This window comes from Mauremys mutica, chromosome 24, assembly GCF_020497125.1.
Source record: "Mauremys mutica isolate MM-2020 ecotype Southern chromosome 24, ASM2049712v1, whole genome shotgun sequence".
Lineage (NCBI taxonomy): Eukaryota > Metazoa > Chordata > Testudines > Geoemydidae > Mauremys > Mauremys mutica.
Window position 1 is genome coordinate 18,703,606 of NC_059095.1, and position 14,909 is coordinate 18,718,514.

The 14,909-nt window shown below is 48.5% G+C and overlaps 1 protein-coding gene across 1 annotated transcript in view; it reads left to right on the forward strand.

Annotated features, from left to right (window-relative positions):
• The window catches only part of LOC123355789 (major histocompatibility complex class I-related gene protein-like), a 67,016-nt gene that overhangs the window by 30,040 nt on the left and 22,067 nt on the right, over positions 1-14,909 (forward strand). The window contains exon 2 of the mRNA XM_044998494.1: positions 7,415-7,678. Coding sequence (XP_044854429.1) covers positions 7,415-7,678 — 264 coding nt within the window. The remainder of the gene's footprint in view (positions 1-7,414; positions 7,679-14,909) is intronic.

A 14,909-nucleotide genomic window follows, 5' to 3' on the forward strand; every position in this document is an offset into this window, starting at 1 on the left:
CTATCTTCCAGTCATTGGGTACAGAAGCCGATTTAAAGGACAGGTTACAAACCATAGTTAGTAGTTCCACCATTTGAGTTCTTTCAGAACTCTTGGGTGAATGCCATCTGGTCCCAGTGACTTGTTAATGTTGAGTTTATCAATTAATTCCAAAACGTCCTCTAGTGACACCTCAATCTGTGACAATTTCTGAGATTTGTCACCAATAAAAGCCGGCTCAGGTTCGGAATTCTCCCTAATATCCTCAGCCGTGAAGACTGAAGCAAAGAATTCATTTAGTTTCTCTGCAGTGACTTTATCGACTTTAAGTGCTCCTTTTGTATCTCGATCATCCAGGGGCCCCGCTGGTTGTTTAGCAGGCTTCCTGCTTCTGATGTACTTAAAAAACATTTTGTTATTACCTTTGGAGTTTTTGGCTATCTGTTCTTCAAACACCTTTTTGGCTTTTCTTATTACATTTTTACACTTAATTTGGCAGTGTCTATGCTCCTTTATATTTACCTCACTAGGATTTGACTTCCACTTTTTAAAAGATGCCTTTTTATCTCTGTCAGGGTTCCCTCTCCACTCTGAACTCTGGGGTACAGATGTGGGGACCCGCATGAAAACCCCCCTAAGCTTATTTCTACCAGCTTAGGGTTAAAACTTCCCCAAGGCACAAATTCCTTCCTTGCCCTTGGTATTGCTACCACCACCAAGTGATTTAAACAAACATTCAGGGAGGGCCACTTGGAGCCCTACCTCCCCCAAAATATCCCCCCCCCCAAACCCTACATCCCCCTTTCCTGGGGAAGCTTGAGAATAATATCCTAACCAATTGGTTAAAAAGTGAGCACAGATCAACCCCCCTGGGTCTTTAGGACACTGAAAAACAATCAGGTTCTTAAAAGAAGTTTATTTAAGAAAAAAGATAAAACAATCATCTCTGTAAAATCAGGATGGAAAATAACTTTACAAGGTAACAAGAAGATTCAAAACACAGAGGATTTCCCCTCTAGGCAAAGCTTTAAAGTTACAAAAACAGGGATAAACTCCCTCTTAGCACAGGGAAAATTCACAAGCTAAAACAAAAGATACTCTAATGCATTTCCTTGCTATTACTTACTATTTCTGTAATATTAGATATTTCAGTAGGAGCTAGATTACTTGCTTGGTCTCTCTCTTTGTCTCCCGAGAGAACACCCACAGAGCACAGAACAAAGCCTTCCCCCTCCCAGATTTGAAAGTATCTTCTTTCACCATTGGTCCTTCTGGTCAGGTGCCAACCAGGTTATCTGAGCTTCTTACAGGTAAAGGAGGGATTTTATGCTACCTTTAGCTGTATGTTTATGACAATCTCCCACTGCTCACATGGTTGTTAAGCCACGGTGGCTCTTTTTTAGTTCTTTTACTGTGTTTTTTAATTTGGGGCATACATTTAAGTTGGGCCTCTATTATGGTGTCTTTGAAAAGTGTCCATGCAGTTTGCAGGGATTTCACTCTAGTCACTGTACCTTTTAACTTCTGTTTAACTAACCCCATCATTTTTGCATAGTTCCCCTTTCTGAAATTAAATGCCACAGTATTGAGCTGTTGATGTGTTCTTCCCACCATAGGAATGTTAAAAGTTATTATATTATGGTCACTATTTCCAAGCGGTCCTGTTATAGTTACCTCTTGGACCAGATCCTGCGCTCCACTCAGGACTAAATCGAGAACTGCCTCTCCCTTTGTGGGTTCCTGTACCAGCTGCTCCAAGAAGCAGTTATTTAAAGTATCAAGAAATTTTGTCTCTGCATTTCCTCCTGAGGTGACATGTTCCCAGTCAATATGGGGATAATTGAAATCCCCCACTATTATTGAGTTCTTAATTTTGATAGCCTCTCTAATCTCCCTTAGCATTTCATCGTCACAATCACTGTCCTGGTCAGGTGGTCAATAATAGATCCCTACTATTAGAGCATGAAATTACTATCCATAGAGATTCTATGGAACATGTGGATTCACTAAAGATTTTTACTTCGATTCTACATTTTCTTTCACATATAGTGCCACTCCTCCCCACCCGCACGACCTGTTCTGTCCTTCTGATATATTTTGTACCCTGAAATGATTGTGTCCCATTGATTGTCCCCACTCCACCAGGTTTCTGTGATGCCTATTATATCAATATCCTCTTTTAACACGAGGCACTCTAGTTCACCCATCTTATTATTTAGACTTCTAGCATTTGTGTACAAGCACTTTAAAAACTTGTCACTGTTTATTTGTCTGCCCTTTTCTCATGTGTTGGATTCTTTTTTATGTGAATGTTTCTTGTCTGATCTGGCCCCTACTTTATCCTCTTCCATCCTCTCCTCCTGACTATAACCTAGAGAATCTCTATCAATAGGCTCTCCTCTAAGAGAAGTCTGTGTCCGATCCACGTGCTCCTCTGCAGCAATCGGCTTTCCCCCATCTCTTAGTTTAAAAACTGCTCTACAACCTTTTTAATATTAAGTGACAGCAGTCTGGTTCCACTTTGGTTTAGGTGGAGCCCATCCCTCCTGTATAGGCTCCCCCATCCCAAAAGTTTCCCCAGTTCCTAATAAATCTAAACCCCTCCTCTCTACACCATCATCTCATCCATGCATTGAGACTCTGAAGCTCTGCCTGCCTACCTGAACCTGTGCGCGGAACTACCTTCTATCACTCTCATGTAGACTTCTGGCCTGATCCTGTCACAGTGATAGAAAACTGGCTAGATTGTCGGGCTCAACGGGTAGTGATCAATGGCTTGATATCTAGTTGGTAGCCGGTATCAAGTGGGGTGCCCCACAGGTCGGTCCTGGGTCCGGCTTTGTTCAACATCTTTATTAATGATCTGGAGGATGGCGTGGATTTGCACCCTCAGCAAGTTCACAGATGACACTAAACTGGTGGGAGAGGTAGATACACTGGAGGGTAGGGATAGGGTCCAGAGTGCCCTAGACAAATTGGAGGATTGGGCCAGAAGAAATCTGATGAGGTTCAACAAGGACAAATGTGGAGTCCTGCACTTAGGACGGAAGAATCCCATGCACTGCTACAGACTAGGGACCGACTGGCTAAGCAGCAGTTCTGCAGAAAAGGACCTGGGGATTACAGTGGGCGAGTAACTGGATATGAGTCAGCAGTGTGCCCTTGTTGCCAAGAAGGCCAATGGCATATTGGGCTGTATTAATTGCCAGCAAATCAACGGAAGTGATTATTCCCTTCTGTTCGGCACTGGTGCGGCCACACCTGGAGTTTTGCGTCCAGTTTTGTTCTTCCCTCTACAGAAAGGATGGGGACAAATTGGAGAGAGTCCAGCAGAGGGCGATGAAAATGATTAGGGGGCTGGGGTCCATGACTTACGAAGAGAGGCTGAGGGAACTGGGCTTATTTAGTCTGCAGCAGAGAAAAGTGAGGGGGGATTTGATAGATGCCTTCAACTACCTGAAGAGGGGTTCCAAAGAGGATGGAGCTCAGCTGTTCTCAGTGGTAGCAGATGACAGAACAAGAGGCAATGGTCTCAGGTTGCAGTGGGGGAGGTCTAGGTTGGATATTAGAAACACTATTTCACTAGTAGGGTGGTGAAGCACTGGAATGGGTTACCTAGGGAGATGGTGGACTCTCCATCCTTAGAGGTTTTTAAACCCGGATTGACAAAGCCCTGGCTGGGATGATTTAGTTGAGGATTAGCCCTGCTTTGAACAGGGGATTGAACTACATGACCTCCTAAGGTCTCTTCCAGAATTCTATGATGGGTTCTCCTAAACAAAATAAGTCAATGTAGTTATTTAATTATTATTACCATACTGCTCATTTAATATTACTCATTGCATTCACTGACACACAGTACTACTTTAAAGGTGAAATTGTAAAAGGAAGATCTGCCTTTTTCAGCTATTTATTTTTTATCACAACTGCATCAAACATGATAGTACCATAGAGTAACAACTGTTTTTTGTTCGAACATGAGAATTCAAGAATAATCCAGAAGGAAGACAGGCAGTCCTTAAGAAAGAAGTATGAAATAAAAAAATTTACCAGCCTGAAGATCCTGCATGTTCAGACATGTTCCTTTCATCATATTCAACACAGCGTCCTCCTGAGAAGGAACACTTCTCATGATGTTGTTTCATTCATTAAAATATTCCCAAACTGGGTCTCTTTTATGGCCTGCTGCCATTATAGGTTTTTCCTTCTAGTGAGAGAATGGTATGGTAGATCTCAAATCAATGAAGGCTACACTCAGAAAGAATTCAAGACTTCTGGAATATGCTGCTCAGACAGTTTCACTTTTGTTTCTACTGCCTGTCCCTCCCTTCTCACGTTTATCTCCAGACTTCTTCTTGTCCAGATCTATTCCGCCCCTAACAATCTTCTATTCATTGAACTTTTTGAAACTTTGCACTTTTAGAGAGAGGTAAGGGATTGACTCTGTGTACACAAATTTGCAGAGGGACAATAGGGTTCAGGTCTGTTATTTCTCACCTCTATATATTATTTATTTATTTTAAAACATTTTTGCTGTTAACAAGCATGTTATCCCTGGAGAGACAAATCCACAGTTTGAGAACTGCAAAACTAAGCATCTTTGATGGTATCTTCTAGACTGAGCACTGAGTCCCATTGGATAAATAGAAAGCTTAACCTAAATAATCTATATAGAAGCCTCTGGAACCTGATAATAAGGTAATAATTGGAGATATACCACTCTCCTAGAAGTGGAAGGGACTTTGAAAGGTCATTGAGTCCAGCCCTCTGCCTTCAGTAGCAGGACCAATTTTTGCCCCAGATCCCTAAGTGGCCCCCTCAAGGATTGAACTCATAACCTTGGGTTTAGCAGACCAATGCTCAAACCACTGAGCTATCCCTCCCTTCTCCCTGCCTAAGATTGGTCCCTAATCCACGAATTATTGGAACTCATTTACAAAACTTTTCTTAACATTACATGAATTTGTCTCATACTATAGAATTAGAATTTATAGTCCCCCTCCACAGCAGAGTACCCCTGTGGGAGCAGTTCCACTGGGGAGAACTAGACGTGGGCCAGAGAGCAGGGGCGCGAGAATGGCTCTGTAGCTGGGTGTTTGGAGCCCTTACCTAGGAGATGGGAGATCCCGGGTCCAGTCCCCCTGCTTCACTGACTCTTTAATTAGTTAGCCAGGAAGGAGCAGTGTCAGCAGCCATGCTCACCGGGTCGTGCCCTCTGATTTTGGCTGAAGAGGAGTGAAATGGACAGTGGCTGGTGCTGGCAGGAGGGACGCAGGACGTTCGGGAGCTGGTGGAGCTGAGGGGAAGAAAAGGGGAGAGCTCTGCCCCCGTTAGATCCATCTGTTCTTCAGCTCATACATAAACCAGGTCAGGGCTGTGCCTGTTGTGTGTGTCCAGCGCCCAGCACGGGGGGGCTCTGGTCTGTAACTGGCAATTAGGAACTAGGGAACAAGGCCTGATCCTGCAAACACTGTGTGTAACATTACTCAGGTGAGTGAAGGCTCCCAGGGACACTGAGGAACTAACAGGACCAAACAAGCCATCAGCCTGTGTCAGCCTGATCCCCAGACCCCCAGACGTGTGTAACTCCCCTGAGCCATGTCTGGTGTCAGTGGGACACTCACTGGAGTGAAGGGATCAGGGGTTCAGTCTCTGCAGCGCCAGGCCCTTTGTCTGGGAGCCGTCGCCCTTTCCCACCCCCCACTTTGGCCCTGATCCTGCTTGTGGATCTGTGAGGTGAACATGACTGTAGGGACGGGTGATCAGCCTGTGAGCTCCACGGGGCAGGGCCTGTGCAGTGACTGGCACAACAGAGGGCCAGATCTCTACTGGGTACCCGAGATGCAGCCACAGCATGAATAAGTTAAATCCAAAGCAGACTGCGAAGAGTTACAAAGGGATCCCACAAAACTGGGTGACTGGGTAACAAAATGGCAGGTGAAATTCAGTGTGGATAAATGCAAAATAATGCACATTGGAAAACATAATCCCAACTATTATTATAAAATGATGGGGTCTAAATTAGCTGTTACCACTCAAGAGAGACCTTGGAATCATTGTGGATAGTTCTCTGAAAACATCCACTCAACGTGCAGCGGCAGTCAAAAAAGCAAACAGAATGTTGGGAATCATTAAGAAAGAGATAGATAATAAGACAGAAAATATACTGCTTCTACATAAATTTTTACTCCTGTTGGAATTCTGCTATTTTACTATGGCGCCGAATGCAACAATTGCAGAATTTCAACAGGAGTAATAAATCCATGATAAATCTTGTATACTGGGTGGAGATATGGTTGCCCTATCAGAAAAAAGATATACTGGAATTGGAAAAGGTTCAGAAAAGGCCAACAAAAATGATTAAGGGTATAGAACAGCTTTCATATGAGGAGAGATTAATAAGACTGGATCTTTTCTGCTTGGAAAAGAGACAACTAAGGGAGATAGGATAGAGGTCTATAAAATCATGACTGGTGTAGAGAAAGTAGATAAGGAAGTGCTATTCACTCCTTCTCATAACACAAGAACTAGGGGTCACCAAATGACATTAATAGGCAGCAGGTTTAAAACAAATAAAAGGAAGTATTTCTTCACACAGTGCACAGTCAAGCTGTGGAACTCTTTGCCAGAGGATATTGTGAAGGCCAAGACTATAACAGGGTTCAAAAAAGAACTAGATAAGTTCATGGAGGATAGGTCTATCAATGGCTGTTAGCCGGGATGGGCAAGGATGGTGTCCATAGCCTCTGTTTGCCAGAAGCTGGGAATGAGCAACGGGGAGTGGATCACTTGATGATTGCCTGTTCTGGTCATTCCCTCTGGGGCACCTGGCACTGGCCGCTGTCAGTAGACAGGATACTGGGCTAGATGGACTTTTGGTCTGACCCAGTATGGCCATTCCTTTGTTTCTTAATAAATTATGGTAAATTGTGTGTACAGCTGGGGCCCTGGCTCCCACCTGCAGCTTGGACACATCCCCCTGCTCATCTTGCCTTCCCCAGCTTCAGCTCCTGCATATCCTACAGCCCCAACCCTTCTCCTGCTCCACCCTCCCCCATAACATCCTCTCCTGCTCCTCACATCCCCCTCCAGCTCTGTCCTTCCTCCAGGGCCCCCTTTCCTTCTTCACACTCCCCTTCAGCCCCCCATACCTCCAATACACTTCCCCTGTCTGCTCCCCTACTCCTCAGACATGCTCCTTCCCCCCTCATACCTCCCTACCCCCTTCCCCTCCTCACCCCCCATTCAACCCTGTCCCCCTTCTCCTACCCAAATCTCTCATTCTCTCCTGTCAGGCCATTGTGTGGGTTCTTTCCCAGGTCTCCCTTTCACAGGAGCATTCCTGAGGGCTGGCACCATCTCTTGCATATTGCGAGGGGCTCCCTGGCAGGGTTGGGTCAGTCTGACCTCCTTTCTCCCAATCTCTTCCCCTCAGGCCTGCACTCCAGGCGCATATTCAGCACTGTGGTGTCAGAGCCCAGCCTGGAACTGCCCTGGTTCAGCGTTGTTGGGTACGTGGATGATCAGGTGATCTTCGAATACACCAGTGAGAAGCAGAGGATGGAGCCCCGCACAGCGTGGATGGCGCAGAACGAGGGCCCAGAGTTTTGGGATGAGCTGACCTGGCGTGCACTGCGCTTCCAGGTATGGTTCAGAGCGAGTCTGAACGCCCTGCATGAGCTGTACAACCACAGCAAGGGTGAGTGCGGGACACAACCCGATCCATGGTCATGGGGACACAGGGATATGGGCGGGAGGGGCATTGATGTAAACAGGTGGAAGAGAGACAGGAATCCATGTTGGGGATGTGGGGGAGGGGACAGAGGCACCTACAGGGACATTTTCTCATGGGAGTCAGTGTGAATGTGGGGGACAAATGGACAGGGGGTGTGCTACAGAATGCAGGGTTCACGTGAAAGACTATTTTTTACACCCTCCAAAATGGGACTCTCATGCTGTCCTCTCCCAAAACACCCCAGATTTCTGCTCCCAGTCCCACTTGCAGCTGCCTCTGCTGCCCTTCGGGGGACCCCACCGCCCCTGCCGGTCATGTGTGGTCATTTCCCAGGCAGAGCAGCAGAGGTGCTTGCCCAGCTTCCTGGTCACCCAGGGGCTTGTTCCTCCTGTCTATGACAGTGATGCCGTCAGACCCTATAGCTAGAGCAGGGCTCTGAGATGTCTTGTCTCAATTCGCAGACACCGAGTGATGGGGAATCCCAATATCAACAGCCCCAAGTGTTCAGATATCATGAGTCAGGCCCCAAAAAATCCTGAGTTTAGCTTAAATTTTGTGAGTATTTTGAGGATAATATTGGAGATTGTTTTTATTTGCCCTCTGCTTTGAGCCTTTAGGGGACAATTTCCGGGTTTTCCCTGCTGCTAGAAGGGCTAGAAGTTACTACTGTAAGAAAAGAGAGCTGGGACTCTTCTCTAATCCCATGAGTCCAGGAGCTTTGACTTTAACAAACCACCCTGCTATCATGAGACACACAGTAAAGTCAGAAGAGCAGTCAGGGCTGCATTCACCCAGCCCTGGGGAGAAGCTGTTCACTAGTGAGCCACCTTTATTGTTCATGTTGTCTTATTTCCCGAGTGAATTTATCTAAGGTCAGATTCCTCTTTACTCCACAGAGTGAGGGTCTGACATCAACTGGGGCTGGAGAGTTAGGGTAGGTCTATACTTACCTGCCGGGTCGACGCATAGCGTTCGACTTCTCGGCGTTCGAACTATCGCGTCTAATCTAGACGCGATAGTTCGAACTCCGAACGTGCTCCTGTCGACTCCGGAACTCCACCACCACGAATGGCGGTGGTGGACTCGACGGGGGAGCCGCGGACTTCGATCCCGTGGCGTCTGGACAGGTAAGAAGTTCGAACTAAGGTAGTTCGACTTCAGCTACGCTATTCGCCTAGCTGAAGTCGCGTACCTTAGTTCGACCCCCCACCCTAGTGTAGACCAGGCCTTAGTGAGAGAATCAGCCCCTCTAACGTGCAGAGACTCCCGGGCTTCCTTACTCCTGGCAGCACAAACCCCAGCACGTGTCCCCTGGTTGGAGCCCCAGGGTCAGGCAGATTCCCCTGCACACTATCGATAGATGTGTAAAGAGCTGTTCTTCCTGCTCGGTCCCCAGTGTGCGGGGCTGTAGCCACCTGGCCAGGCCTCCGGATTGTGCTTTGTCCCCGGTACCCAGCCTCCCTCTCCTCCGCTCCTCCCTTGAATCCCTCCTGGCTCCCACTGGGACAGCAGCAATGAGAACTAATTCCTGTCCTGTCCTGTCCTGGACACCTGGGTTCCTGGCGGCCCTGCCCCAGGACTAAGTGACAGGGCAGAGCGATGCCAAGTGTCTGCCCCCCAGCCCGCCCCCTCTGTAGCTAGTTTAACCCTCTCCTGACTAGTCTCACCCATTGGTTCCCTGCTGAGCCTGTCCAACCTCACCTGCTCACACGGACACTGGCCTCCCCAGTGCTGAGAGAGGGGCTCTGTTCGCCCACCCCTAAGCCTGCGCTGGGGAGCTGCTGTTCTGTCCCTGCCACTCCCTCCCCAACCACTGTCCCTCCTGCCCCCTCCTGCCCTCCTCCCCCCATTCACCCCCTCCTCGCAGTCCTGGGGCTGCCAGCTTGCTGGAGACTGTCCTGAGTCCTGCATCTTGGCCACCAACAGTGTTCCCCTCTCTAGCTGCGTCTGCCCCCAACACGCACACGGGGGAATTCGGAGTGTGGTCCCTCTGAGACCCCATCGGTGCCCCCACCCTGCTCAGCTTCATGGAGTGCAGCACGGAGGAGAAGAGGGGTAGGTGGGGAGGCCTGACCCAGCCCACTCCTCTTGGGCACCTGGCTGGGGATCTCTGCATGTTCTGTGACCAGCCGCCCTGCATGTCTCAGCAGAGCCGGCCGGGGCAGGGACCATCTTTGAGCCCCTCTCCTGAGCCAGGAGCCACAGGCTGGGCAGCTTGTCCCACTCACCCCATTCAGCTATATCCAGGGCTGGGGGAGACTCAGGAGAAGGCATCAAGGAGCTGGCAGCACAGAGATCCCAGGGGTTCCCCCAGCGGCCTGCTGTGTGTTCCCAACCTTGCTGGGCTGGAGCCCAATCCCCAGGGGAGGTTTCTGCTCCCTGCCAGTCTCTGTCCAGCACGGGTCAGAGATGGGTTGAACCCTGGGATTTCCCATCATGGACCTGGCTCCTCCATAGTGACCATTACCTGGGGTTTCTGCTCTGTGCAGACTTGGTCAGAGCCTCCCGCTCAGGAGACGCAGGCAAGGGCCTCACTGCTGGGCAAACAGTGGGGTCAGGGACAGGGAATGGGAATCTCCCGCTCTGTTATGGCAACCTATGAACTCTCCCAGCAGATGTCCCTGTCACCATTAAAATCTGATGCTGAGCATCCACTGGGCAAATGGACCAGTCCCCACAGCCACCAGGCTCCTTCTCCTCCTCAAGGCCACAGGAAAAGCAGGGCAGCTCTGGGGAACTAAATACAGGCACAGGATCCTTCAGCTATGTCTGGGTCAGAGTCTGCTGATTCCCCAGGGAGGGGCAGCTCCAAGAGAAGGAAGCACAAATCCAGGTCTGGCAGGCAGAGAAGCCCCGAGTGTCCCCCTGGGAGGAGTGACAGCTCTTCAGTTCCAGCTGGGATCCTTTGAATCCATGTGTAAGAGGGCAGTTTCCAGTTTAGAGTGCCTGCCCAAGGAAACATCTAAGACAGACAGATCAAAATAGCAGTGATACCACTCAGCAGTATTATCTCTGAGTATCCCAAACCAAATCACATATTCTTCTCAACATGGCCAAGGAACGGGCAGCCCCAAGAGACACTGAGAGATGGAGCAAGGTGGCTAAGAGATGGTACAGTGTGCACCAGTCTGAATCAGAGTTTGTTTCCCTTCCTAAGGTTGATGCAGCAGGGACATCTCTAGCTGAGGACACAGCAGTGCCTTCAGAGGCAGATTTAACTCTAAGGCCTGCTCCCAGACGGGAGGATGGGCACAACATTGTGAGCCATCCTCCGCATCCCAGAGAGCTCCCGCTGCGTCCCATGCTCTGTCCAGCAGGACTGGCTGGCCATTCTATATGAATCTAGCCCTCTCAAATACAGGAAGCACTTTGGTCTGGGGGCCTCTCAGAACAATTTCCCTGGCAGCAGCCATCACTTCTGACTCCCATCTGGATGCCCTTCTGGTCCTCAGCTGGAGCCAGGGGCTGCAATGCTGTTACCTTTCAGCATATGCAGCTTGTGCCTGGAATACAGCTGTCCAGGCTGCAGTGACCTTAGCATCTTCCAAGTGTTCGGGAGGAGAAATTATCTGGGAATCGTTGGGGTAAGGCAGCAACCAACTCCTCAGACACAGGAAAGACACCCTTGGCTCCTGCCAAGGTACACAGGAGGGGATATAGATCCTGTTCCAAACCCACACCATCCTTCCCAGGCTTCTGGACCAGCTGTTTAGCAGATGAGACATTCCTGGCTTCTTCAGGAGAAAATGTCTACAAACAGAGATGCCTGATCCAGGGGTGACACACCGACAAGGCTCACTGCTCATCCTCACCTTCAGAGCAGACTGGGATGGAGCAGCACACAGGTGGTCATCTTCTCCAGGATGTGGATCCTTGTTCTTTGATCACTTCCACTAAGTGGGTTCAGCACACTGTCCAGAAACGCTGTGTGCAAATCACTTTCTTCCGTATTGATCCCTTCTCTCCCCGGGGCCCTCAGAAGAGGGGGGAATGTGGTTGGTTGACGAGCACAAGTCCATGGGGCCAGATGCGCTGCATCCGAGGGTGCTAAAGGAGTTGGCAGATGTGATTACAGAGCCATTGGCCATTATCTCTGAAAATTCATGGCGATCGGGGGAGGTCCCGGATGACTGGAAAAAGGCTAATGTAGTGCCCATCTTTAAAAAAGAGAAGAAGGAGGATCTGGGGAACTACAGGCCAGTCAGCCTCACCTCAGTCCCTGAAAAAAGCATGGAACAGGTCCTCAAGGAATCAATTCTGAAGCACTTAGAGGAGAGGAAAGTGATCAGGAACAGTCAGCATGGATTCACCAAGGGCAAGTCATGCCTGACTAACCTAATTGCCTTCTATGAGGAGATAACTGGCTCTGTGGATGAGGGGAAAGCAGTGGATGTGTTATTCCTTGACTTTAGCAAAGCTTTTGATACGGTCTCCCACAGTATTCTTGCCGGCAAGTTAAAGAAGTATGGGCTGGATGGACTATAAGGTGGATAGAAAGCTGCCTAGATCATGAGGCTCAACAGGAAGTGATCAATGGCTCCATGTCTAGTTGGCAGCTGGTATCAAGTGGAGTGCCCCAAGGGTCGGTGCTGGGGCCGGTTTTGTTAAATATCTTCATTAATGATCTGGAGGATGGCATGGACTGCGCTCTCAGGAAGTTTGCAGATAACACTGAACTGGGAGGAGTGGTAAATATGCTGAAGGGTAGGGACCTAGACAAATTAGAGGATTGGGCCAAAAGAAATCTGATGAGGTTCAACAAAGACAAGTGCATAGTCCTGCATTTAGGATTGAAGAATTCCATGGATTGCTACAGACTAGGGACTGAGTGGCTAGGCAGCAGTTCTGCAGAAAAGGACGTAGGGGTTACAATGGACGAGAAGCGGGATACAGTGTGCCCTTGTTGCCAAGAAGCCTAACGGCATTTTGGGCTGTATAAGTAGGAGCATTTCCAGCAGATCGAGGGATGTGATCATTCCCCTCTATTCGGCATTGGTGAGGCCTCATCTGGAATACTGTGTCCAGTTTTGGGCCACACTCTACAGGAAGGATGTGGAAAAATTGGAAAGAGTCCAGCGGAGGGCAACAAAAATGATTAGGGGGCTGGAGCACATGACTTATGAGGAGAGGCTGAGGGAACTGGGATTGTTTAGCCTGCAGAAGAGAAGAATGAGGGGGGATTTGTTAGCTGCTTTCAACTACCTGAAAGGGGGTTCCAAAGAAGATGGATCTAGACTGTTCTCAGTGGTACCAGATGACAGAACAAGGAGTAATGGTCTCAAGTTGCAGTGGCGGAGGTTTAGGTTGGATATTAGGAAAGTTTATTTCACTAGGAGGGTGGTGAAGCACTGGAATGGGTTCCCTAGGGAGGTGGTGGTATCTCCTTCCTTAGAGGTTTTTAAGATCAGGCTTAACAAATCCCTGGCTGGGGTGGTTTAGTTGGGGATTGGTCCTGTTTTGAACAGGGGGTTGGACTAGATACCTCCTGAGGTCCCTTCCAACTCTGATATTCTATGATTCTATGATCACCTGTAGCGGGGTGGTCTGCCCCAGGGAACGGGGGCTAGATGATGACTGGCAGTAGCCCACGACTGAGGCAAGGTGGAGATAGAGGGTTGGGGGTTCCCCGGGGAGGGGAGACCCTGAGAGTGAGGGGTTACTGCCAGGGGGCAGCACCCCAGATAACGGGGTACTGGGTCTGGGAGGGACACAGGGGCCAAGTGGCAGTGGGACACCGGCCTGCAGAGGGTGCTCCAGAGGTTGGACAAGCTAATTTCCAGAGACAACCAGCAGGAGGTGCCGCAGGGTTGAGTTCCACATCACTACATCACCCTAGAAGGAAGATGACCTTCAGATGTCCTGGGTGGAGAAAAAAACTCCCAAGTCCCCATCCAAGCTCATTGTGTTCAAGGAGAGAAAACCTGGCAGCTGACGGGCTATGCAGGGAAGTGCTGGTTCAGGTGCAGTGGAGTCTATGCCCAGAGGTTTTCCAATTCCTAATGAGGAAATTTTGGTCTCACTGAAAGACCTGTTTGCCTGTCACACAAACTGCAGTGTTCCTGGCTTCCCTCCCGAAACAGGGATCTAAGGGCTGTAGGCATAGATGCTTTTTCCCTATGGTGACCAGTTGGCCTCCTGTATGCCTTCTTCCTGCTACTCAGCTAAACACAATAAGTTTATCAATGGGATCTCATGATGGGGCTGTCTTTGACAGCAAGGACATGACTCAGTGACCAAGCAGGTCTCCACCAGTCCTGTATTCTAACTATCCAGGAGATCAGGAGGGGATTATCTTCGAAAACTCATGAAAGATGGGAGAGATTCCAGAGGACTGGAAAAGGGCAAATATAGTGTCAATCTATAAGAAGGGAAATAAGGACAACCCAGGAAATTACAGACCAGTCAGCTTAACTTCAGTACCTGGAAAGATAATAGAGCAAATAATTATTCAATCAATTTGCAAACATCTAGAAGATATTAAGGTGATATGTAACAGCATAGATTTATCAGGAACAAATCGTGTCAAACCAACCTGATAGTTTTCTTTGCCAGGGTAACAAGCCTTGTGGATAGAGGGGAAGTGGGCTTTTTATACTGTCTTTCATGACCTCATGAACAAACTAGGGAAATACAACCTAGATGCAGCTACTAAAAGGTGGGTGCCGAACTGGTTGGAAAACTGTTCCCAGAGAGTAGTTATCAGTGGTTCTCAGGCAAGCTGGAAAGGCATATCGAGTGGGGTCCCATGGGGATCAGTCCTAGGTCTGGTTCTGTTCAGTATCTTCATCAGTGATTTAGATTATGGCATAGAGAGTACACTTATAAAGTTTGCAGATGATACCAAGCTGGGAGAGGTTGCAAGTGCTTTGGAGGATAGGATGAAAATTCAAAATGATCTGGACAAACTGGAGAAATGGTCTGAGGTAAATAGGATGAAATTCAAAAAGGACAGATGCAAGGACTTAGGAAGGAACTTTCAGTCACACACATACAGAATGGGAAATGACAAAATGGGACATGACTGCCTATGAACAAGTACTCCAGAAAGGGATCTCAAGATCATAAACTAAATATGAGTCAGCAGTGTAACACTGATGCAAAAAAAGCAAACAACATTCTGGGAGGTATTAGCAGGCATGTTGTAAGCAAGATGGGAGAAGTAATATTTCCATTTTACTCTGCGCTGATGAGACCT